Source organism: Macrosteles quadrilineatus, unplaced genomic scaffold, assembly GCF_028750875.1.
Source record: "Macrosteles quadrilineatus isolate MER2022 unplaced genomic scaffold, UCM_ALF_1.0 Scaffold_6__1_contigs__length_79288215, whole genome shotgun sequence".
In the NCBI taxonomy this organism is placed as follows: domain Eukaryota; kingdom Metazoa; phylum Arthropoda; class Insecta; order Hemiptera; family Cicadellidae; genus Macrosteles; species Macrosteles quadrilineatus.
Window position 1 is genome coordinate 6,550,317 of NW_026542599.1, and position 27,574 is coordinate 6,577,890.

At 36.7% G+C, this 27,574-nt stretch overlaps 1 protein-coding gene across 2 annotated transcripts in view; it reads left to right on the plus strand.

Annotated features, from left to right (window-relative positions):
• The first annotated feature begins 335 nt into the window (after positions 1–335).
• The window catches only part of LOC128996311 (tyrosine-protein kinase Src42A), a 60,731-nt gene continuing 33,492 nt past the window's right edge, over positions 336–27,574 (plus strand). The window contains exon 1 of one of the 2 annotated variants that reach the window (XM_054421554.1): positions 336–1,098. In XM_054421554.1, the coding sequence (XP_054277529.1) occupies positions 686–1,098 (413 nt within the window). In that variant the 5' untranslated portion in view covers positions 336–685. Of the gene's footprint in view, positions 1,099–24,157; positions 24,580–27,574 lie in introns of those variants that run through there. The other variant, XM_054421555.1, reaches the window with a different exon arrangement.

Sequence of the window (27,574 nt, forward strand, 5' to 3'; positions counted from 1 at the left end):
TGAGTAGTAAATGGTACAAAGAATTAAAAAAAATCTTTGTTCGCTGATGGTTATACGTGGTAAAATCTAACCCTAATATCATGCCGTATTATATCATATAATATACGGTATTAATAATACAATTCGATTCCTTGTGTGATATAATATCCAAAATTATACAACACCACACTAACCTGTACGATTCTTTTTTTCTTTATATCCTCTTCGCTCTTCTTATTGATAAGATAACATTTTATAATCTAACAGTGTCATTACATGTGTCTGAAACTTTCTGGGGTTTCTCGTGTAAGTAAGAAATGGGTTGGCCAACCTGCTATCTGCCATTATCAGTTTGATGGGCTGGGTGTTGGATTTTGTGCTGAAGCTGACGGAATGGTTTGTTTCATGGCCGTAATTTGTCTTTGTTTTCCTAGTTCGTGATTTTAGAGATTAAAGTTTGTGCTGTGCCCTATTTGTTGTGGATATAAACTGTTTTTGTTTGTTTTATAGACTGGACATCAGGATACACTTACAAAGTGAACAGTGATTGAAATGCGATAACAGATGGATAGGCAGTGTTTCCCTGACCAATACAATAAGTCAGCGAAAGTTAAAAAGTTCTAAAGTTGTCCAAGAAGTTTTTTCCGTGGTTAATGTTTAACTTAGTCTATGGTTGTTAACAATCTGCATTGTTATATTGGGTACAATGGGGAATTGCTTCAGTCGTCAGCGATCTACATCTAAGAAAGATGGGGCAGGGCTGTCAGTGCCTACAACGAGCAAAGAGCCAGCTGCACCTAATATACAAAATCTAAACATTCAGTTGGGAGGCCCAACTCTAGAAAATACTACTAGAGAAACAAGAAATGGCCCTATTCCACCCATTCCTGAACCAGAAAACACAAGCAATGCGACAAATGCATCTGCAAAAATATTTGTTGCTCTATATGACTACGATGCTAGAACAGATGAGGACCTTAGTTTTAGGAAAGGTGAACATTTAGAGATATTAAATGACACTCAAGGTGATTGGTGGCTCGCAAGAAGCAAAGCTACAAAGCAGGAGGGCTACATCCCTTCAAACTATGTTGCTAAGCTGAAATCCATCGAAGCTGAGCCGTAAGTAATCTCTTTTACTTTTCACATCTAGGTTGCTTATCTATTAGCCTACTGTAGTTTAAGTTAGTTTCTCAGTTTTCAACGTCGGTGGCATTTATTAAGTTGGCTAACTGAGAACATCCAACGCTCTAAAAAAGAGTAAGCGGTCGCTCAGTTCTGCAGGGAACCTAGAGGCTACGATTTAAGTTATCGGATACATATCCGATTTGCTGTTGATGGTCTTGTCAAGAAAAGGGCTGCCCACAACTATTTAACTTACAGTGTGTTGCGGCCTTTAGGCTAGGTTAGGGTAGTTCAGTTTTGTTCATGATAAAGACAAACAAGGTAGGCCAAGGTTCTTCTTACTTATGCTATCGTCGTAAACATCGCACACCTAGTAACAAGAAATAAAGTGTTACGGTAAGGATCTACTTACTTTGGTTGAATTGAAACTCAAACAATGAATGATCTTTATTTTGGGCTTGTGGGGAAGGCAGGTCAGGGTTTATGCGGGTATGTGGCTGCATTAAGTGTTTTGAAGTTACGTTAGATTATAAGGTAAAGTGTATGTTATAGATAGGTGATGGGTTTTTCATTGATGTTAGGTACACCCATGTTGTTTTTTTTATCTTCTGGAATAGTTGATTAGATGACGAGACGATTTCAAAAATCGAGTAATCAAACCATACAGCAAGTTTGGTTAGGTTTTGTTAGTTTAGAATAGTTTTATTAAATCAAAACATTAATAACATAAAACAATCATAATAAATTAATGATCAGCTGGTTACACTACACTTAAAGTATGAGTAGGGCCTATGTTAACACGTTGACTGCGCGTGCCGACTTTAGTCGGCATCGCCAGCGCTCCCAGGGGGCGCGCGCCGACATAAGTCGGCACCAGACCAACAGAAATATATTGAGTCAGTGTGAGCTTAGCCTCAGACGGAGACGTTATAAACGTTGCCAGCCTGCCAGCTTAGAATGCGAGCTTTACTTTGACCGGTGTAGGTTGGTACTAAAATTTCCCGTAAAATCCTGTCTGGCAATGCTTTTGTCTCGGTTTCAGGGATTTTTTCTCTTCAACCCACATTACAAAGACACTTGATATGGATCCGTGCAGTGCTGCTACCTTTGGGTGTTTCAGTGAACTAGGCCTACATCCACTCTCAGGGTAACGCAGCACAGTCACCACTGCTCTTTTGTGATTCGTCAGACTGAAATATTTGAATGCCAATTGTGTTCGCTGATTCGGTTTCGCGCCATTGGGGAGCGCCTGTAAAGTCGGCGCGCGCAGTCAACGTGTTAAGTAGTCAACGGTCCATTCACTTTGCTTCTTGTTCCTTTGTGTGCGATTTGCTCCTCGCCTTGAAAAGAAGTTCCATATATTTTCACAATTTGCGGTGTTTTCAGCACTTAAAAAAATGTTTTAAAGGTATTTTATTGTTTATTGGAATCTTATGAATGGTTTAGGAAGCTTTAAAAGAAAAGTCCAAAAAATTCAGATTCACCCTATATTTGTTCCAAACAACAGAGTGATTGTAATTCAAATATCTAGTACCGTATACAGTAAAATTACAAATTTTCTTTGTAGTTTTTTTAGTTGTTTTTTGAGTTAGAATGTCAAGGCTCCAAGGACTCTTAAGAACTTCCAAAAAAATGTCTAATGTAGGCCTATGTAGAATTGAGGATTAAGTTACAGCTAGGCGACTGTGTTATCATTGGCATTTTATTAAATATTTACATTTGAAATTATGGAGTGACAATCTTCCTTCTTATCACCCAATGTTTATGTTATCAGTTTGTTTTGTTTTACCAATGAGAACAACTATTTTAATCCTAACATAACCAATAGATGACTGGACGAATGGTAGGAGGTATAATGTGAGTCAGAGTGTTGATCAAAGAAGTTCATTTTTCTGTGAAAGTCCTAGTTGTAAGTGCTATGTGTGTGAATGTAGCCTAATGATGGCAAGTAATTGTGAACTTTGTGAGTCGTTATATGGTAATGTGAATTGGTATGTATTAAAGATAAAATATATTCTGTCTTCGTGTGTAATCAGTATTTACTGTACGTATCAGGATCAGACCCCATGTCATATTATTGTATAAAAAATAAACAAACAAACCTAATGTAGGCCTTTAGAATGTTTTTGTGTAATAAATTAAAATCAAGAGAGAATAATGAATTAATATATTGTAACAAGACGAACCAGATAGGAATAATGTTTATATTTTTACACAATTATTAATTGTTTTACAATGATCAGCTGTTGTTAATATTATTTTATACAGGCTAATAGAAAAGATTAGGTCTAACTAAAAGAACTGAATAGGCCTACATCAATCTATTTAAATGAATTTTATATGTACCGTAACATAGGTAGTAAATACCGGTACTGACATAGGTCATATGACTAAATGATTATGATTAATGTCTGATACTGTGTTTGTTTTACAATGCTCATATATGATTACAGACAAAAAGAATTAATATAGACTGTCAGCCGTGCTGTGGTTACCATAGGTTCTGGCGCCAACCGCTGGGAGTGTCGTGTAGCTACTTAGCATGTATGCCGTAACAACATGGCGCTCCCAGTGGTGTGCGCCAGAACCAATGGTAACCGCAGCACAGCTGATGGTCTATATTTAATTATTTTTGTCTGTGATATGATATACAGCAGATAGATTTTGATTTCAATGTTTTTGGGATTAGGGGGTTTTGAGGCTAGAAAACCGCTGAGTGAAAGTCATGATTTGAGAAACTACGCATGTATTTTTCTTATAAAAACTCCCAAAATATTCTAGTTAGCCCATAAAGGAAATAATTTTTTTTTTTTATTGCTGTCGATGTTATATAAATAACTTACTGGTAGGCCTATGCCAAAATATTCTTTACGATGGTTAAAGATATTTATTAATTAGTTCATTGTTTGTTTGCTTAGTAAAAATTTTCTTAAAGTATTTTATATTACACATTTTTGGCACTCAAATGTAGTAAATCTTTTGTTGTAACCTGGCCACTCCACCATAGACTAAAGGTGTAGACTCCTTTAACACGTTCGCGGCGGCATGGATCGCTCCCATACGGAACCCTAATGCCATCCTGGCGGGTGCGATCGCTCCCAAGCTGCAATGCAGTACAAAATGATTTATTTTAAAGCCAGGATTAGAGCTAGAAACTTGAAACCTCGCACAGCTCTGCTCAATCGTATACTGTATTTTGTTGTGGTGTAGGTTGGTAGTAAATTTCTCCGTAAAATCCCCGTCTGGCAATTTTAAAAACCTACTTTTTGTCCAGTCTTTTTCCCTCCATTTGGCAATACAATTCCAATGGGACCGGCTACGTTCCAAGCAGTGCTGCTATCTGTGGGTGTTTAACGAACTACGTCGACTCTCGTTGTAAAGCAGGACATCCTCGCACGTTATTTGGCTATTCGTCAGACCAAAATTGGAAAGCTAATCACACGCGGCAATCGGGTTTGTTCGACGCTGAGGGCTGCGCCGCACTGGGGATACGCCCGCTATTTGACGTGCCGCAGCGAACGTGTTAATAATGACTAGGCTACTCCTTTAGTCTATGACTCGGTTTACAGACACATTGCACACAGCGGTCAAATTAATATCTGTCAAAACTGGCACACTCATTCAATAAGATTCAATAAGATTCAATAAGATTTATTGCAGCCATTAAACATAACATTTTGTAATAGGCATTGTTACAATAGTACTTAAAAATAGATCATACATCAATTATAAATTTAAATATATACAATATCCTATTTAGAATCTAAACTAAACATGACATGTCACTATTTAAAAATTCTTCCTGCGTGTAGAATGCTCTTGATTTAAAAAACTCAGTAATTTTTCTTTTAAATTGGTTTAAAGGTAGTTCACGAAAACAAGTGGGTAGCTTGTTGAAGAAAATATGTTGATTGTAAAAATGGCTATTTAAAGTTTTTGAAAGTCTGATTTGAGGTGTGACTAGGTTGTTTTTGTGCCTCGTGTTGTATGGATGAGAATAGCTAGAAAATTTTAAGGGGTTGTTTTTTATATGAATTAAATTACAAAGAATGTACATAGATGGCAGTGTAAGTAAATTTAAATTGGAAAAGTGATCCCTACAGGATTCATGATCTTGCAATCCTAGCATGGCTCTAAGAGCTTTCTTTTGCCAAACAAATGCTTTCTGAGCTAAGTGTGAACCACCCCAGAGACGCAAACCATAAAGCAGCTGTGAGTGAAACAAACCGTAGTAAGTCATTACCAAAGTGTTAAAACTCACACATGATCCAAGTTTTCTCAAGAGACAGGTTATTCTAGCCAATCTTTTACAAAGTTGTGTAATGTGGTTATCCCAGCTTAGTCTGTTGTCGAGATGGATGCCTAAGAGTTTGACTGTTTTATAAGCATCAGTGGGTTGATCTTTTTTTAGAGAAAAGTAGATGTATTCTGTTTTTTCCTCATTGATAGCCAAATTATTGATTTTATACCAGAATTTAGCACAGTTTAGGGCATGATTAAGATCGTACTCAACTGTTAAAACATTATCATCTTTACAGAACAGGGTAGTATCATCAGCATAAAGTATTGATTGAGTAGGGATATTAAAACTAAAGTCGTTAATAAAAATCAAAAACAGGAAAGGTCCTAAAATGGACCCTTGCGGAACACCAGCATTCAATTCTAAAATATCAGAATAATCATCTCCTATCACGACCTGCTGTTTACGGTTTTCCAGGTAGGATTGAATGATGTTTAGTTCACGGTTCCTAACCCCATAGTAATACAGTTTATCAAGAAGAATGGGATGGGAGATTGTGTCGAAGGCCTTGGTCAAATCAATAAGGCATGTACCTGTCACCAACTTGTCTTCAAACCCTTGCAAAACTTGGTTAATTAATTCTTCTACAGCCATTGTGGTTGAACAGTTGGCTCTAAAGCCGTATTGACCTTTATATAAAAGGTTATTCACAGTAAAAAAGTGTTGAAGCTGCTCAAGCATACATGATTCAATTATTTTTCCTAAAATTGGAACCAAAGCTATTGGACGATAGTTTGATGGGACATTCTTGTCGCCTTTCTTGTGAATTGGCGTTACTCTGGAGGTTTTTAAACAATCAGGAAACTTTCCTTCAATTAAAGCAAAATTTATAAGATGTGTTAAAGGTTCCAGGATAACATTAACTATGTATTTAAGAGTAAAATTGGAGAGTCCAAACAAATCTTCACTACGGGAACCACTGAGTTTACAGACCAAAGAATGCACTTTATGTTTATCAACAAGGGTCCATTTAAATATCTGGATGTCAGGAGTATTAGAATATGGCTTAGGGCAGTTACTCAACAATTCAAGATGAGTAATTACATTATCATCATTGTAGAGTTTATTTTGTGTGTTGTTTGAAACAGAAGTAAAGAAATTGTTGAGAGTGTTAGGTGTTAAAGTTGTTTTGGAAAATGTTTTAATCTGTCCTGATTCTTTTCTGATTATTTCCCAAGCTTTTTTACATGTATTTTTGGATTGAGCAATTAGTTTGTCATTAGCAGTGATTTTGGCTTCTCTTATCTTGTTTGTATAGATGCTTTTGTAACTTTTAAAATTGTTCCTATCATTTACATTATTGCTATATTTCCATTTGTCATACAATAACAATAAATATTTACGCATTGACTCCAATTCTGTAGTAAACCAACTATTACATCTGTTATTCATCTTAATATTACTTTTCACATTTACAACAGGACAGCACAAATTAAAATCTGAAATTAAAACCCTAAGAAAATATGTAAAAGCTAAGTTTATGTCATTAATAGAATACAAGGTAGACCAATCGATATTACTTAACCTATTGACAAAATTTTCAAGTCTTGTTGATGATACAAGGCGTTTCCTATAGTAAGAATCCTCTTTGTTAACTAAGCAACTGTTATTCTTATTTTTATCAATCAAGAATTTTGAAACCACTCCAGCATGATCCGATATTATTCCCTCCCCAGTAATAAAACAGTGAAGCAAGGCTTGATTGTTGACATTAGTGAAAATATTGTCTAAACAAGCAGTTTGTCTGGTTGGTTTGACATTGGTTGGGAACAAATCAAATGACCTAAGTAAATTCAAAAAATACTTTCCCTCTTTATCATTATGGTTTAAGATGTTTATATTGAAATCACCAGCCAGGGCGATGTACTTGAAAAGTTTAGGTTTAGATGAAACAAACAATAGAAGATCTTCCAATTTTCTACAGAACTCTGTAAAGCTTGAATCAGGGGTACGATAAATAGATAAAACTAATAAGTCATAATCTAACAATCTAACAGCACATACCTCAAGTAAAAAGTTAAAGCTAAAATCAGACAAATCTATTTTTTCATAATTTACACAACGTTTGACATAAATTGCAGTACCTCCATGAATCAGTGGAAATTGACGACAATAATTTGTACCTAATTCAAAATTTTCTGGGACATAAAAGTTAATTTCTTCATTACTAAGCCAGTGCTCACTTAAGCATACTATATTTGACAGTGTTTGGTTAAGAATGATTTCAAGATGGTTTAATTTGTTCCTTAATGATTGAATATTTAAAGATAATATTACAATTTCACTATTTCTTTGTCCTGACGTGTCTGAAGTCAGTCTAAAAAACTATTTTGCTTACATGCTAACTTAGTATTATTTTTACAATTTTGCAGACTTTTTACACCTAAAGTTTTGTTGATGCCGGTTCTTTTAGAGCGTCTCAAGGGTGGTTGAGCAGATGCAGGTGGTGAATTGTCCGTTGTTACCAGGTCCTTAGGAATGTCATTTGATTCTGTTGTGTTGTTGATATTGCTGGGACTAGTAGAAAGTTTGCTTAAAAAACTGCTTAGTTCGATGCTTTTTATTGAGTCGGGAGTTTCCCAACCTTTAAATCCAGGAGAGTTTGTAGAAGGTGTTGTGATGGTACATGTCTGGGATTCTTTGTTACCTGCTGGAGAACTTTTTGCAGATTCTGTAGGCCTAGTTATTTTATTTCCACAGTTGTTTAGATCTAGGTTCTCTCTCTTCTGTTCTTCTGATTTCCGCTCAGCTGTTGAGATAGCAGAACACAAAGCTTTAAGAAACTGTGGAAAAGTCTGTCCGCTCCACAGAGGTCGTGATGATTTTTCGTGAAAAGCTATTACATTCACAGAGGCTCCGGTCAAGCGTTGAAAATTGACAATATTATTGGCAAAAATGTTGAGTGAAATGTTATCTCTCACACACCCCATGGGGGAGCAAATGAGTCTCTTGAGGCTTTGTTTTTTAAAATCATCTGTCAGTGTTTTGAAAGCCATGTTGTAAGAATCTTCTGTAGGTTTGCTGTAATAGATGTCTTTGGTCACCAAACCGTACACTGTAGCACCATTAGTTACTCTTTGACAAGTTAGGTGGTCCGTTAAAAGGTCTGATGGACTTGGTTTGCCAAAGTGATTTTTAAAAACAACAGCCACCCCAGCGCTCATCTGTCTATCACTGGAGATGTCCGCAGAGATAGAGTGAGCAAATGCCGTGTCCTGATGGTTTTTGAAATCGTTGATGAAATTATTCATGTTGGCATTAATAACTCTTATCTTGGATTTTTTTCTATTCAGAATAGGTTCAGGTATTGTGGGTTTGGTTCCAGAAAGATGAGTAGGAAGAGCGCCACAGAGCATGGCATTATTTGATTTGCTTGTTATAGCCTGACTGACAGATTCATCAGAGTTTTGGGGGGTTTGAGATTTTGCTTGAGGGGAATATGATAGTCCTGTTCTGGAATCATCATGTGAGGGGGTAGGTGTTAGACCACCAACTGCATTAGCAATCATTTTGCCCAAAAATGATTTCCCCTTGTTTGATAGATGCAATCCATGTTCAGTGAAGTATTTACTTTCTATTAAGTACATGTCGATGATATCAATGTTGCTGCTTTCTTCAGAGAGTCTCCATATGTAGTTATTTATCAAAAATATTTTGTAGTGAAGTTCACTGTTACTCGGAATGTCATGTCGGTATGGTAGTGTACAGAGCCAGATGCTTGTATTACAGAGTTTGGTGGTCATCTTCAACATATTGCAAATGTGTTCTACACTATGAATTTCAACATTATTTGTACCACACATAAACACTATCTTATCTTTTGGTGTGAAACTTTTTAGATCGGCTGAGTCAAGTATATCGTTAATTCTTGCATTAGGTTTAACCCAGGAAACAATTCTTTTAGTGGAAGGCAAATATGTGTTAATGATATCAGACAGCCCTCTTCCATGGCTGTCTGCAAATAAATGTACTTTTTGTTCCGCCTGGTCAGTTGATTCTATCACATCAGCAGATTGTATCCCGCATTTCTTAATTGGGCTTGATTTAACTTCTTGAGTTTGATGATTTATGGCTTCAGTCTGGGTGGACGCTGAGATTGACGATTTGACATTCGGGTGTGACACAGCAGATTGAGATGGGGACACACAGCTTTCTTTCCAGCATGCTGACATCAGTTTGATGATATCTAACTTTTTGTTAACAACCATAGTTGGTGTTATGGGCTCAATAAAATTGTCAGTGAGGTGTCCGTGCTTGGTGATACTTTCTGCTAGCATGGTCGTATGCAACAGTGTGTAAATTCCACAATCATGTGAATTGGTTTGTTGAGAACATTCAACTTCTCTAAGATCACACGTCAGACTAAGATGTTGATTAATTTTATTTGTTAGAATTGCTGCAGCTGTATGGTTACTTTGTTTAAAAGAGTCGAGGTGGTACCAACACATTTTATTTCTGTCAAGCACCAACAGTGACCAGTGTGTACCACTTCTATCTTCTGTAGTCAGGCTGTCATTCAGTGGCAAGAAAATATACTTAGTTTTTTCTAGTTTCATTTTTGTTAAGTTTTGTGTGACAGATAGCATATCTCCAAGTTTTAGAAGCTGAACTACACATGGACTTAACAGCAGGATATTACTGTTACATACTTCCTTTCCAATTACATCATAATATGTTGATATTGTTTCATCTTCCAACCATTGTTTGCTATCTAATAACTGTAACTGGTAAAGCTTTGACTGTTTTACGGCCTTGTTTAATGATTGTTTCAGCTTCTCATTCTCACTTAATGCCTTAGACAGTTTTTCGTTTGCATCAATTAGCGATTTCTGTGCATTTTTTAATTGTTTATCACTATCATTTAGGCTTATAAATTGTTTTATTGGTGTATTGGTACAAAAAGGACTGCTAGTGTAATTAACAAAACTATTATTACTCTTCTGAAAGCTGTCATCCATTTCATTTTGCTCCAATTCTTCCAGTTCGCTTAATAGTGACTTATTTTTTAAATCCACACTACTGATTCTAGCTTCCAAATTCCCTATATGTTCTTCTAACTCCTCACACTTATTTAATAGCATACATTTCTTCTCTTTATCAGCATTCCAATGATCAAAAAAAGTGGCATTTAATTCAATGAGTTTTTGAAGATTTTCTTCCCCAAATTGATTCATTAATTTACTCAGCTCGAATCTAATCGAAGCTGCAGATTCAACAATGTTTAGATCACTCATTCTATTATCTCCTAGACTGTTTTAGTAACATAGATGTAGCCGCAAAACAGACAACAAACAAAATGAAATGAGAAGCCCAAATCCATTATGAATTAAAATAAGTTAAAAAATAATTCTTCATTTTAAATAATATATAGTTCACAATTCTTTATTATTTTATTTTTGTAATTTCCACGTATACAGATGCTTGTAGAAAACAAGAAGTATTCTCTGCAACTATGGGGTTATCCAAACTATCCTTGTTAAGTGGGCCTAATTGATATTGTACATAATTGATTTGGTAATCAGAAGTATCCACAGAATATTTGAGAGCATCTAGGACTCTGAGGATTCGCAATTAAGTTGGTAAATAAACCAACTGATAAGAGATAACAGTTTAAAGTTGCCTACCAGTCTGTCCTAGGCCAAGGCCAGGTTAGTCTCGCTGTGTTGATTACTTATCTTGATTCCAGTTAATGTATTATCTTCATTGACTGTAAATTTAACTTCAGTTGTGCTTAGTTTGTATGCAGGTTGTGTATTCTTGATATATATAACACCGTTTGTGGAAAATGCAGGTAATACTTTTATAGTGAAATTTTCTTGTAGGTTATAAATAAAGTATTGAGAATATTTCTATAGAAAAATTCAATAAAAACTGACACTTATTTAATAGGTTTATAAAGAAACACTGTATCTTTAATTTATAAAACACTTTGTACTAAAAACTGAATGATTTAATAAAAGTAACTGAAAAAATGAGGACTGGTAAAATCTCAGTGGTAAATCTAATTAACCTCAAAACAGCCAACATTCCGCGCTGAGGATAGTTTATTAGTCTTCAGCTAGTTTTACACTAGCGTAGCAGTGGTGCCACTAAATTGTGCCAGTTTTAGTTTCATGCCACCAGAGGTTTACACACAAAAGTGAGTGTTCCTAGCCATGCCACTGTTAATAGAGTAGTTTTGTATTTCGATCTTTGAGTACGATATTCAGGGACTTAGTAATTCTATGAGTAGGAAAAAACTTCATACAATTCGAGAAATTGATCAATCTCTGCCGGCTTCCATCTATCTTCCTTCTGTTTACCTTCTACCTTTTCTGGCATTACTACCTGAGCTTGGTTCTTCTGCTTACTCGGATTCTTAACCTTTTCCTTTGATGTTTTTATTCATAACACTGCACTGTGTATTCTTTCTGACTACTATTGACTTCACCACTTATCAGTTCCTCCATCACCTGACCAGCTTCTGTTTCTACTCACTACTTTGAATTTAATTTGTTATATAAACTTTTACAAAGATATATACTTATCGACACAGAAAAACTCATGATTATAACAGAGATCCGGCTAGTCATACAAGTGACACAGGAGCTAGACGTCTGTCACTAGCACTGGCGCTGTGGTTTACACGGGCCACAAGAAGTGAAGCGTAGGTACAGATGGCGGATCAACACTACTGACGCCACTAATATATGTCGAAACATTTAGTGTCGTCACTTCTGATGGAGTGCCACTGCACCACTCCACTAAAAATGGCGCGTCCTTAAGGGTTAAAACATTACATTTTTGGCACCTCTTTGAAGCCAGTATAAGAGGCATCACTGCTACATGCTAGTGTAAACCTAGCTTTAAGCACAAAACATTCACTTTTAAACGTTGATATACTTGATTTACACAATCTTTCAACACATCGCCAAGCGACTCCCACGTACAACTTTCCATCAATCCAAAATTTGTATCCTTCGTAAACCAACAATGGTTTGCCATGTTCACTTGTGATAAGTCCCATCCTCTCTCGATGAGTTCTGAAACACAACTGAGAACTAAGGTAACGAACCTACCGACAGTTTTAGGAACATCCATATGGTATTTTCCATACCGAATTATTTTGCATTTGGTCAGAACAGATTCCATCATCAGGAAAACAAACCTAGCCCAAGTTTAAGGACTAATTATGCGGTAGAGTATTTCCTAAACAGAATTCTTTTGCACACCTTCAGAACACATACCAAGCCTTACATCAAACAGCACCTGGATCATCTTCGGATGTCCAAAGCTTATATTTCAGTACACAAGGTCCAAAAATAAATGGTACAGAAGGTCCAAAATTCACAAGTCTAAGAGTGTTTGGATAGAAACTCGCTAATTCTTGTAGGCCTACTTTGAAGTAGCCGGTATCAAAAGCCGAAAACTGATTTATTGCATGCCGTTATATTATTTCCGTTAATTTTAAATCGCCATCTGAAGAGCTGAACCTATTTCTATTTCTGTGTTGGGCTATACAATATTAGCAAGTACAGTAATTGTTTACGCAACGATTGCGTAAAGATAGTATTAACGATACAAGTAGAAAATTTATAAACTTCTACTAGTGTCGTTAACACTATTTAAGCGAGTTGCGTACGACAGTATTTTAATTACTAAAAATCTCTATTCTCTACTCATAACTTCCAAGAGATTTTATGTTTTTGTTTAACCTCTCATTGCCACTGACAGTGATGTAACAAGCTAACAAAAGGTATCAAACACTAATCACACCACTCAATTAAATTGGCCTGAACAGCTGATTAGTTGAAGTTCGAATCATTACACTTTTACTTCTCTCTCCCAATCCTTGAACCTCATTTGTCCGTTACCCGTGTTGCTACACAGCCACCTTTAACTCCAGGCCGCGGCCTGGTAGAATTGGCAACATCGCAAGCAGGGTTGTTTAGTGTCAGAAGTCCCATAACATGGCAGACAGGTGACATCAGCTCATTAATTCACACTTTATTGATTTAAATTTAAATTTGTGAACATAAATTTATTAAAATATTGAAAATAACCCATACAGAATTGAAAACCAAAACAATATGAATTGAAAATCTATATCCGTAAGCGGAGTCAATAGTTTCAAAGTCCAGTAACCAAGCTTTCGTAAATATACAAATCCCATAATTAGCTGCTTCCAAACAAAACAGCTTTTACAACCCTACTTGCGACGTTGTCACTTCGCACTCTTCGCAGGCCGCGGCCTGGAGTTAAAGGCGGGCGTGGTTGTTATGAGTAAAACCATGGATAAAACATACTCCTCGAGAAAACTATGCTGTTATGAAAGTAAACAATGCTTTTAGGCTTTGTGAATTCTAAGAACTGAACTGAACCGGCTTCGCTACCTTAAAAAACTGTCTTAGGTAATACTAAAAACAGTATAGCTTCCAAAGTTATCATTATGAGTTAAAATTCAAAATGTTGTTTTGTGATTATTTAACATTAACCACCGTCGGATCTCTCCTAGGGACATAGATGGGTGTGGGAGTTTAGGGGATTATGCGGCAGAGTGACCGCTCAATGTGTCTGTACCATTGAAAGACTAAAAATCCAACCCTTGTCAAAAACTTAAAAACCCGACAGAATTTTGATAGTCACGTGACCCAGCCATGTACACAGGCGTGGTCCACTGACTTGTGTACAGTTTGTCAGGTGTTGTTTCCTATGTAGCCCGCACGAGGTCGCATGTAGCCCACATCATCTTTATCTTCCCACCAGTTCATCCTCTGAAGAGTTTAGGTTTTCAAACATTTTGATAGTCACATGACCCAGCCATGTATACAGGCGTGGTCCACTGACTTGTGTACAGTTTGTCAGGTGTTGTTTCCTGTGTAGCCCGCACGAGGTCGCATGTAGCCCACATCATCTTTATCTTCCCACCAGTTCATCCTCTGAAGAGTTTAGGTTTTCAAACATTTTGATAGTCACGTGACCCAGCCATGTATACAGGCGTGGTCCACTGACTTGTGTACAGTTTGTCAGGTGTTGTTTCCTATGTAGCCCGCACGAGGTCGCATGTAGCCCACATCATCTTTATCTTCCCACCAGTTCATCCTCTGAAGAGTTTAGGTTTTCAAACATTTTGATAGTCACGTGACCCAGCCATGTATACAGGCGTGGTCCACTGACTTGTGTACAGTTTGTCAGGTGTTGTTTCCTGTGTAGCCCGCACGAGGTCGCATGTAGCCCACATCATCTTTATCTTCCCACCAGTTCATCCTCTGAAGAGTTTAGGTTTTCAAACATTTTGATAGTCACGTGACCCAGCCATGTATACAGGCGTGGTCCACTGACTTGTGTACAGTTTGTCAGGTGTTGTTTCCTATGTAGCCCGCGCGAGGTCGCATGCAGCCCACGGCGTCATCTTTATCGTCGCGACCTTGGTCCACCACTAGTACCCTACTCGGTGTCTGGAACTTTTTCAATCCGTTTACGGCTTCCGTAGTGTTTTATTCGTATGTTTGTTTGTCCTAAGTATTTTATCGTCGTCCGTCCAGGTCTTGGGTCTTGTGCTCAATGCATAATTAGTTTTATGGCTTCCTCGCCGTCTGGAAACGGCTGTAAATTAGTTTTATGAGGGTGTAAAATCGATGGTAGGAAAAGTAGTTGCAATGTTTTGCCTTTAAGTTGACATGGAACGGATTTTTCTTTTATAAAATACATGGATGTTTTGAAATTTCTTTGTGACTGCAAGTATTAGATATGCCAGATATAGGATATATAGTACTGTACTTATGTTTATTTTTTTTTTAATTTTACTTTTATTTTTTTTCTTCGTCAGCATTTTTGCGATTTTGGAAGGGAATAGTATATTTCACGACAGTCACGAAGTGACACATTACGAGATAGGTAGTGTTTTTTACACTATCGAGCCATAGATGAAGTATTGATCGAGCCCCGAAATGGGACTCTCGTGACGAGTATTGAACAAAACTTTTCATCACGATGAAAACAACTACTTCATCAAACTTAAAAATGCAGTTGTAACTTTGTTGATGTCAGGCAAAGTATTGTTTGTGTAGCGAAAGTAATGTTTTGTAAGGAAAAGTCAGCTGATCACTAATTGTTTTTGATGTATGGAAATTAACGATTTTCGAAGATCTCAGCTGTATGGAAATGGGCTATTTTCGAATACAGAGTAATGAAAAAATTATTTATGATCGGATATATGGGTAGTGTATTAGAGGTGGCTGTGGTAGTATATACATGAATTTGAACGGGTGATGTTTTTGGCCGCTGGAAATTTTAGAACGAACAAGTAAATAGGTCCCGGGGTTAGGTATCACCAAATCACCATTAGACCTGCCGTCCTAGATTGCAAAACGAACATCGCGGTGCAAGGAAACAATGAGCAGACGTGTTTGGTGCAAAAGCCAATTATAATTTTTTCTTGTAGCCCTATAGTATTTCGTACGATATTCGCACAACTTATTTAAAACACCTCTCATATTTGAAGAGAACGCCTGGCACACAAAGACATAACGTCCAACCTTGCCGTCTTGCACAATATCCTTCCTTCCTCACAATCGGCACAGTTACCAGCTGCAAGTATTGCATCGGCTGGACACGAACTGCTTCTAGGCTCGGTTATTATTTTAATCAACTGAAATACAATTAAGATCTCCAACTTTGATCAAGTTTCATCTTTGTATCTCATTAATTAAGCTCTTAGGGTGCATTAATAATTTACAAATGGTGATTTATATTTTCTTTACAAGTCTGTAATTGTGTCTGCGCCGACTGTTTCACCACAGTTTTATATTTACGTTGTTTTGAAATTTGTTGACGTCTTTTGACGTCTTGCACTAGTTGAACAAACAACTGCTTCCATGTTCTGATATTATTTTAATCAAGTTTCATCAAATAATGTTATTTTGAATAGTTTCGTACATTTGTGAATCGTTTCTAATGCACCTAAAGTAATATTCTCTCAGTATTTGTATCAGAATACATTTTTAAACGTGGGTTACCTAATCCGTTATATATTCCCAACGACTAAAGGACAACAATTACTCACATTTACTCACAATTACTGACGTCTATGAGAGGTTATGTTTTCGTTTATCGATTTGTCGTCTCATTGCCAATTAATACGCTAGTGTCTCGGTGTCATCACAGTACAGTAGCACGTAATGAACCCCCATTTGATTGAGTATGCGGTAAACAGCTGTTTTCCGGACTAATTTCATGTGCGGAAAGTATCAAAACATTGTATTGTGGCAAAAAAGCATTAAGTGATTTGCAAGGTTTGAACCCAGGATTTCAAAGACCGAGATATCACCTTTGAATACTGGACCATTGCTGCACATTTAAGTACAACATTTAACCACAGACACTGGAATAAACCATTAAAGTATTATATTGTCTGTGATTTAACATTTAAGTATAGTTTTTGAGGACCATTTTTACCAAAAATGCTGCCCCTCTTCAATCGTCTCTAGGCAGAGTATCGGTCGCGGCTCGCGACGCTGTCGGATGTTTTTGTTTTACCCAGAAAATTGTCGACAATGACAGTTTTTCCTCTCTCGCCACTCTAAAGATTGTCCGGATTTCACGGGCGACAAAAATCGAGCGACTCCGGGCGACGGTGACCTGGAAAATCGTCCAGGGAAAGTGCGTTCGGCTTTCTCGTTAGAGCGGCTAAAAATAGCCTCTAATGTAACAGTTACCGTCGGCGGTGCAGGTAATAGCTACCTTAGGTTGTGTGCCGAGCGGGAGAGAGGTGAAAATTATCTAGAAGTGTGTTTATCACCATATTAGTGGCGCCCAGTCGACGAGGGAATTTTATTCGTTTTTACGGTCTCGAAGGAAAGTTATTTACGAAGTGGCAAGATTTTTTAAGGGAAATTATAATACGATTACAATGGTAAAGTATGGATTGCTGGTTGGATATAGCTCGTATAGTAGTACATAATTAGAAGGTCGTGAGCTCGACCGTGAGAAAATACATATGGTTATATTTTTTGATGATTCATTCACCTGTCCTTGATCACGTTTTTAACACAGACATGGGAATAGTAGCCTACTTATTCCCCTACTTGTGCTTTTGATCAATGGTCTTAGCAATTATCCAGAAATACAGCTGGAGCACTGTCATGGCGACTCAGCTAGAAAATCGAGACGCTATAGTTTTTGATAGATTGGTACCAAACTAGGGGAATCAGCTTATTGGTGCATGGCTTTATGTGTACAAACCCACCTCCCCCTAGTTCAAGATGTACTAAGTTATATGTACTTTATTCCCTAGTACAAATTATAGCCAACATCTCTCAATTCATCCATTCAGTGCTATCTCCAGTTGTATCTCTAGATCAGAGGGTCCTGGCTTACGAACCAGCTGATATTAACTTGGTAACTAAACTGTCATTTCAGTTATTCATTTCACATTATAATAACTACGCGAAAATTTGGAATTTAAATTGATTATAAGTTGTCGTGACTTTTTCGTCGGTCACGTTCTAAAGCTTAAGTCCGGAATTATTTGACAAAATACTTCAAGCTAGGTTTGGCGGGTCGTGACATCAATTAGCTAAAAGGCATTGGTGGTTGGCTGGATTCGAACCCGGGACCTCAGTCCGGCGATGTCAGTTTGAATATACAACAAAGCTTAACTCACCCGTTTTCCCGACGCAACGAATGTCGAGAGCTCTTGGTTAATTCTTTTTGTAATTGGACTACGCTCATGTTGACGTGCTAAAGAGCTTTTCTGTTCCCGCTTTTGTCACGCTAACTACCTCTTTGTTCAGTGCTTCGATATTGTTTATAATATTACGGTTTGTTTGTTTAGTCCTTGTATCATAAATGTATATCCTCGGTACGATTTCAATCTGTTTAGCAGCATTTAAATAGTTTGAGAGATAGTTACCATCGTTGAATTAGTTGTTGTTTTTCATATTGGGTTCTTTAAAAAATATATATTTTTATTGAATAAATGGAGCTTGGTCACTTCAATAATCTCTTAAATCCAAAGATATCGGCGTTAGGCGGTATAAAATAGTATCCAATGAAATGCCATAGTAAACGCATTAAATTCCATACAAATTTAACTATGAAAAGTCCATTTAGGGAAGTAGTTTTCGTTTAATTGAGCTATCAACAGAATATCTTAACACGGCGGTTTTCTTACTTCAATTAGCTTGTTCTAACTAAAAATGCGACGTGTTGCTTACCACAGCACGTTTTATGTCCCACTAGGCTACTATCATAGACTAGTATGTAGTAAGAGGTCATAGGTATTACAAAAGTAGTAGCATAAATAAAACATACTCCCTTAGTAGATTTCTCATCCTTTTGGAACAGCTGAAGCCACTTATATTGTTATCTGTTCAGTGCATTGTAGGGGTCGTGTTTTGTTTAAAAAATTTTTCTCGTTATTTCAGTCATTTAAAACCTTGTTTAACCAAATAAAACTATCTAATCATAAACAATAACTCGTACCCTAGATGTAACCAAATAGTAAAGAGCAAAAATAATTGAATTAACTCGAAAATAATATAAGCTTTCAACTACTTTTGGGTCGAAGTACTACTGTTAGTAGTACTCGCTTTTGGTTTAGCCATAGATAAAACATATTCCCTTAGTAGATTTCCCATCCTTATGGAACAGCTGAAGCCAATTTGAATGTTAGTTCTGTCCGGTGCATTGTAGAATTTTGTTTAATTAACTCTAAAATAATAGAAACACAATTTCGTCGGTACACTAACCACCAGTGTCGCCGGACATGAACTATAGACACGAACAACGAGCTTCAACATTTACAATGGAATGGGAAGTCTACTTGTGTTGGTTAGTCATTACTTCTCTGTGGTTAGTCTATGGTTTAGCTATGAATGTACTAGACAATCTATTCCCATTATATAGCTGTGGTCAGTTAAAAGTTAACTTGGTCGTCGACAGAGTGCATTGATGTAAATTTTGTTTCATATAATCTGTTATATCATATAAAATATCGTAATGTGAAAATAAACTAAGAGGGAGTATACAATTTGGCCGTATTTTTAACTTGTTTAAATGACTACAATAGTGCATATGAATAGAACGTGTACTTAGTATGGTAAAGTTATGACAGAACGTAAATAGTCCGAATTCAATTAAGTAAACGTTTATACACCTCTGTACGTTTTTCTTGCCAGAACAGAACCAGTCAACTATCAATCATAACACATCTACATTAGCACAATCCAACCGGTCTCGTCGAGGTAAACAACCTGTTACAGTTTTGTTTATTTTGGTCGCTGCGCACACGCGGAAGTTTTATGTAAGGTTCATGTTCGTACAACATGTAACCGACTCCACGGTGTCACCTCGCTGCGGCAATCCTGCGTGCTCATTACCTAACTGGCACCATCCATGTGTCAAGCATCGTGTTTTGTTGTGTTTTTGATCAAAAATAATGTTTGGTCGATTAAATTTTGATGGATTGTTATTTAAATAAAATACTTAAAATGAAATGATGCGATGGTGATAGAATTCGTTTTTGACTAGAACATGAGTGTGTATATTACTTAGGAAATATTACTTACTTTACTACTAGTGACATATTCTTACCCCCATTTTACAATTCTCCTCCATTTATTTATTTTAATTGCTATTGGATGTAAAGTTGTATCCAGTAAATTCCATGGTAGTTCCATAACAAATGATATTGTACAAAACTCATTCTTCATGACTTAAAAATTATGGATAAAATATATATGGTACAATTTGCGCTGACAGTTTTTACATCGGCTAATGTTATTTATAGGATTAGCAATGGTTTGTAACTAGAAACATTAAATTGTCGTTCCAAAACCAGACATTATTTGACTAGAGCTATACATTATATTTCAACTAACTATTTATGAATCTAATGCAGTAAGATAATTACTTCGTATACATCATGTTGAGAAATCTTTTCTTTGATATTTCGCCTTCTTTAACGAATTGGCTATTGGAGTGTATTGGGTTTCGGCCATTAAATATTTAAGACTTCAGATAAATTGTACAAATCTTTATATTAATTTTTTTAACATTTCAGGGAGGTAACTTGATATACTTACTTTAGATGTTATAAAATTTAACAAAAGTTTCCCCCATTTTTAAATTGTCCAATACTTTTTAGTATATTTTTTAACACTGAAAAAGTCTGCACCATAATTTTAAAACCTTTAACTATTCTTCGCTAAAATCACAATATAAATTATGACTCAACACAATACATGTTAAATTGGTTGCAATCAAAGTTAATCCTGATAACGTTGTATACATTGTCATTAAGTTGCACATTAAATTAAGTTGTTAAATTGTAAATTATTTAAATGCCAATGCAGTTTTTATCATATTGGTTCTAATTTTTCATAATCACTGCGTCATTCAAGAATTGTCATACCAGTATGATAAATTTGTCTCGGTTTAAATTAGAAACAAATCGCCATTACGTGGAATAGTGCCATTACTGAAGCGTATTGCATATTACTCAATGCAAAGCTAAAACTAGTGTTTTTACGCACACATTCCTAGCTAAACGGACACTTTCTGTGATTGTTTCTGGTTATGTCACGTCACGGGGAAATTCCTGCTTCTTTACGCAGGGTTCAGGAAAGCGATCGAACTGTCGTCTGTCGCGCGGCCTTCGAAACAAGAACAATTTGCATTTTGTAGTCTGCTGCGAGATGCGTGCGGATTTCCCGAAATGTAAATATATTCACAACTCGCTGATGAGGTTTTTCCCGTTTTGGGATCGGTATTGGTTTACGGGTAGGTTTTTGTAGTGCCGCTAGTTTTTTGCTCTCTCCCTATTATAACCTTAAATGATATGGAGGTGCTCTACGGACCACACCTTTGTTCCGATTTTGATGAAATTTGGTATTTTCATGTGGCATACTAATTACTGGTATTCCCATGTTTTTATTTTTGCAATTTGGATTTTTAATGGTGTTTTTCCCATAAAAACAGAAAAAACTAAAAACCGATAAAAAACTTGCTCGACTTAATTTAATTAAAATTTACTACGCTAATAGTCCTTTAAACTCTATACAAAATTGTACAACTACTCTGTTGGGATTTTTTTTTTGCAACTTTTGTGATTTTTTGAATAAAATAGCACAGTTACTCCCACAATTTACCTATGATAAGGATCGTTGACAATGTAAATGGAAGAAGTATGTGTCAGATTGGTGATACCGATCATTTGAGAAAGGATTCTTTTTTAACTACTCCGATACGACGAGGTGCGTATGTTAGAGGGAAGATGAGTAATTAGTGAAATATTAAAATATTTTAACTCGAATGTTTGTTCTTTACCACTTCTGCAATTTTAAACAAATAGATTTGAGTGTAGGTTGAGCAAGTTATGCCATTTCGATTTCATTTTTTTTCTTCATATTAACACTATGTTCCAAATAAAAACCACAAAAATTAAAAAAAATATTATTGTTGGTTGTAGCTAATTAGGATTGAAAATGTGCAAGGCCTAATTGTTTACTGCTAATAGATTCATTTCGAGCTAGTGTATTTTACCCACAGTAATGTTAAAAGTTAACAAATAATTCCAACCAATTGTATCTTCTCTGTGGTTTGTCGTAGTTAATGTCTCAGACTTGACTCGCTTTATTCGAGTACACAAGAAATAGAGAGAGAAAGCATGAAGGACAGATGCAGTAAAAGTAACAAAAAACAAGATTGATGGAATGACGAGATCCGGGTTGTACCAACGAAAATAAACAGAACCTGTTCCATAACAGACTTGGGGCATGTGTCGGATTGGCCTAATCCTATATAGGCGGTGATCACTGCAACATTGGAAAACTTTCAGGCCGATAGGATATCGCAAATGTTGCTTATTTACAGTTGTTTCAAAGATGTTTTACACAATTTAATTGCAATTCGCTAATGAGGTTTCCTTCCTTTTGGGATCGGTATTGGTTTACCCATAGTTTTTGGTAGAGTTGTTTTTATTTGATTCAATTTTAACGACACCAGGAAAACGAAATGTTTTTAAAGCTATTTCAAAGCTGAATACTTACAGTTCGAATTAGATCAAGTTTTAAATTTAGCCATTCCATGTACTCTAATTCAACAACGGACTGACTTCTCATCTTTACTGCGACATTTGAAAACTGTTGTTGTCATGTGCTTTCTATTTTTCATATTAAACAGTTGTAAAGGTTCTCCTCTAGGGGGAATTTTACAGAAGTAGCCAATTGGATAATATAGTTATATTTTATCACTAAACTAACTACAGAATTGTTTTTCAAATAATGCTATGTTTAAACTGGTTCTATCAGCCTTGTAGGTTGAGTTCGACGAAGATATTTTGCAGTGTCAGTAGATACAATGGGCCCGAGCTGAATGTGTGTAGTAGAATGTGGGGGTTTGGTCACCGAGGTCCCGGGTTGTAATCCAGCCTATCGCCAATAGTATCAGCTATGTTACAAAGTCCCTCAAAGTCTAGTCTAAAGTAATGTGTCAAACAGAGCCTAAAGGATATATATATAAATTGATCAATCATCATACTGCTATTTTAGACCAATATTACACAACTTGTGATCGGATTCGACAACGCTACTATGCAGTATTAGATAACTGCCCAGGAATCTAGTCTGGCGCCACACAGCTGAAAGTGATATTTCAGTCTTAGTTTATTTAACAGCTGCTTGCACGCTTCCTGAGCGATTTTCCGGGAACTCGTCTAAAGTCTACGTCAGCCCAGTGGTTACCGTGTCAGAGGAATCGATTAAAAGTGAAGGTAGCGATTGAGTCAGAAGTATCCTGCTTGCGAATCTCCATACCCTTTACCCTATACAGAATTTGTGTATTTTACAATACAATACTAAGTAAAAGTGTCCAAGTGCGCGATCTCATTCAAAGATGATTGGAAAATACAATGGGGTACAAATGAATGATATGTTAATTTTGTTAAGGTTCGTGGAGAAAAATTTTGCTCCTCAGCACTGTTTGAGTTTACTTTTATTGTTATTTTAAACGCCAATAGAATGTCGTACAAAGGAAATACTAATGATTCTTTGGGAGTTCTGTTCGGTTTGCACCTCTCAAGTAAATGTAAAGTATGCCGCGGATTCAATCCCTCCTACAGTACCGAAGTCCACACTAATCGACAGGAAGAAAAGACAATTGCAATATAGAGTTGGGCAATAACACCGAAAGGGGCCGATGGGTTTTAGAAAAGCAGACAAAAATACTCTAAATTGAGAAATAAGTGTCAATTGGGCCTAGACTGTATACTGAGCCTCCGTCAGAGTCGTGATGCTCCCAATTACTGATGTCTGTGCATACATCAACCTTAAACGTACTAAGCTAACAGTTCATACATCAACCTTAAACGTATTAAGCTAACAGTTGATATTTATTGTATCATTTTTGTACTATATAAACACGTTCATTGTCAAAAACTAAGGGAGAAAATAGAGTTTATGTAGTAGCACACTCTGAGAGTTTCTCATTCATCTTGATCCACTGGAAATTAATCATACCCGCTGCTGGTCCATATAAACTGGACGTCTTCCCTGGTATCTTAAAGTCGATGATTTTTAGCCAAAATTGTAGCTTCAATCGCGAGATAATTTTCCAAACGTCCAAACACCCTGAGTTGTAATTTCCCACCACGGTAAGCGAGATGCAGCGCGTCGCCAGGTGATAAAGAGGTGATAAGGAAGCCGTCGCCGAAGACGGAACTGCGGAGGTATCGGGGTCGGCGGAGCTCCCCTCCACTCGGCCGCGGCGGGGCATAGCCCCCGTGCGTCAGTCAACATGGGAGTGTCAAACTGTGGAGCCGTGGTGTGGTGCCGGGGTCCGGACCGATGGGTGCCGTGTAGACTCGACGCTATCAAGATAGACTCTCAACAACAGCTGACCACAGCGCATTGGCAGAGTGTAGTGAACCTGATAAGATTAGCCAGCAGTCATCAGCTGTTCTTGGATACGTCGCCGAAACCTCCGGATCCGCCACCACTGCCGCCTCCGCCGCCGCCTCCGAGGGATCACCCGCCGCCGCCGCCTCCGGAGGCAGAGCCGCTGCTGTGGGAAGGTGTGGAGAAACAGTTTACCCCTCGGTGTCACGAGAACAGGCTCCAGAGGCTGCGACAAGCCTGGGCTAGGAACACTAGGAAGTTGTCCACGGGCAGCAATTCGTATTGTGTGTTGGCGGCGCAACTGTGAGTACTCTTTCATGTTCTTTGGTGGAGAAAGCAATATAGGCCTAGAGGTTAGCGGTGCTACTACAGATGTTGACCGATGATTTTTAACCAGCTTAGATGTGAAATAGGGTGTCTACTTATGACTGAAGTCACCGAAAAGTCACCGATTTTTCTATGGGGTCACGCATCACTGAAAAGTAACGGATTGTCATGTTAAGACCCCAAAAGTCGAGAAAAAATCAGGCCTAATAAAGCTTCTCAAACCTACCTTTACCTTTAGTTTGGCAACTTTCTGCAGACAACGATTAAATTCATAGTGCAGAATCAGAGAACGAACAGATGGGGGGAGTAGGCAACCAGCTCAAAATCGTTTCGGCACAAAATATTGTATGCTCGACTATCTTATGTTGAAGTCACTGAAAAGTATTAATTATGTTGGTGTACCTTGATTGTAAGGTTCTGGAAGATTGTAGATTTTTAAACCCCCTTTTCAGAGACGGCAGCCGAACACGCTTCTATTCGTTGTTTCTGTCGTTTGAGAAGCGATTTAATTTTTTTGCCTCTCATTTCCCTTATCTTTTCAATGAGTTTATTTAGGAACTTTCCTATGAAATGTAGGGGTCCTCGCCACCGGTCGTAAATTAAGGGACCATATTAACTAAACCAAACTTCTAGGAACAGAGGTGGCCGGTTCTCCGCGTCCCCTTGTTCCTCTGAGCCAACCTGTAGTAATAGTTGTTCAGTAAAGGAGTATGTGTAATCTATGCTTAAGCCCTGAAATTAATTTCGAACCTTCGAAAGTGTCTCTTTGAAAGAAGATAATAAATGGGAATTAATTTAAAATATTCATTACCTGTAAAAATTAATCCTTAATTGTCTTTGTTAGTATCAAATAGTTTATTTGTTGTCATGGTATATACGAGAATTATAAAAATCACCATACTGTTGGATAAGGATATAGCCAAGCTCAAGCGCCTGTATAAATTAATAGATGGGCCAATTTGCTAATATGTACCTTTCTTGTCTGGTAGGGTTATAAGTACGTCATTGTTTAATTGTTGTCAGCTGGCCAATCTGGTTAAATAATACACCACATGTTTGTTGTAACAAATGTAAAAGGTAGACTTAACCATCTTTATGATACGAGTTGAGTTGTATTTGTTACGAAATGAGTATTAATTTCAGTTTTCTATTGTACCTTGGTTACTAAATCAGAACATAATACAGTGAGTGCGGTATGGTTCAAACAGAACATTTTCGCTGGCTATTGTATTTTACTTGTAAGACTATATTGTCGCAATACCTGCATTTAAAAATTCTACTGGCCTTATTATAATCAGCCAATATCACGTCAATTGAAAGTCTTACTTTATCCCGATACATTTTCTCATTTGTAAACAAGAGGTGGCCCATACAAATTATTAGTTGTAATGTAATACTCTTTACCTCAGGATTGGATTTGAATCGAGTTCCATTGTAAATTTAGGCTTATTGCGGGTTTATTATATTTTTTTATTATTTTGAAATATGGTTTCATTTCGATATGTTAATAGGAAGCAAGTATTTTTCTATAAAACCTTTTTTTCTCAGCTCGTGTGCACCACAGGGAAAATCTACGCATGCTGTAAGAAAGACATTTTCTTGTACATGTGCAGAATCCCTTTATAAATTAGAATAGGCTCAAGAATAAACACAAAAAAAGTCATTTCGAATTTAGAAAAAATTAACTTCGGCCTTATGGGTTGCCATGCTGGTGACGAAATAACAACGAGATGTAAACAGAAAGTCAAAACAAATGGAAGAAATTCCAATCACATGTTTTACTTACAGCATGAGGTGAAAATATAGAAGTCTGTATATTACATATTTTTGGTCTGGTTTTCGACTACTGTACGACCTCTAGTATTAGTTAAATTTGTTACCGTTTATACTATACGTTACTGAGGAGTGTGCTAAAATAGACCATATATACTATTTAGTCGATTGAGTTATAGGTTATAGTCAATGGTGATACCCCTATAGCCCCAGCCTGAATTTGAAAAAAAAACTCCCAAGCCTTGGGACAAAAAAGGAAAACTTGTATTACTGTCACATTATGAATCACCATTATCAAGAAATCGTTAATTGTTCAGAGAACATTCAAAAATCAATGTGACCGTTTAAATCACATTGATTCAGTCTAACCGCCTGTTTATATAGAATTCATTAACTTCAAGGGCGAACTAAGTTTATAAACATATCATTTAACGTTTATATACAATACCTATGATTACGTTAAGCTGTAAGGCGTTTAATTCCATATATTTCCCGCTGCTTGTTAAAAGCGCACTGTACTAAGGTCAGAGCTGGTTTTTGTGCGAACTAACTGTTCGTGTTACCATTATACGAGCTGTTAGAACAACTTAATGTTGATAATCTAGTTAACTGTAAACATGCAATTATTTGTATCGGGAAACGAGTGTTGAGTGTTTTGGTATTCAGTAAATTTTGATTATGGTTGTATAAATAGGTGCAATCAAAATGCTAATTGTGACGCTTAAGGTCGATCGATTAACTCCTCAATTCAAGATTTTGTTATTTAATTTTTGTACTAAGAAATAGTATTAAATGTATTAGTTGTCCGTCAAACACGTTGAGCGTTTAAAATTATTCGGACCATTTTCTTCCATTGGTTTGATTTTGAAACATATCATAATTATACTTAACTTGCATACTTTCTGTTATCTTTCTGTTGCTCAGTTTTCTGTTATCGCGAAACTCCAGTGTATCAATTGCTGTCTTAAATGCCAAGTTAGTTGGTACTCATCTTTGTTTAACCATAGATTAAAAGAAGTAGACAGTTTAACGTTATGTAAACTTGAGGTCTTAAGCCTATACAATCAAATTAAGACCCATTCAATCGGGCTATGATGCTTACGTCAGATAATTCACTGGTAATTGTTTTGAGAAGTTTACTAAATTTTCTCTATTAATTTAGGTTTCTGTAACATTAAATTACATATTGGATTAATGA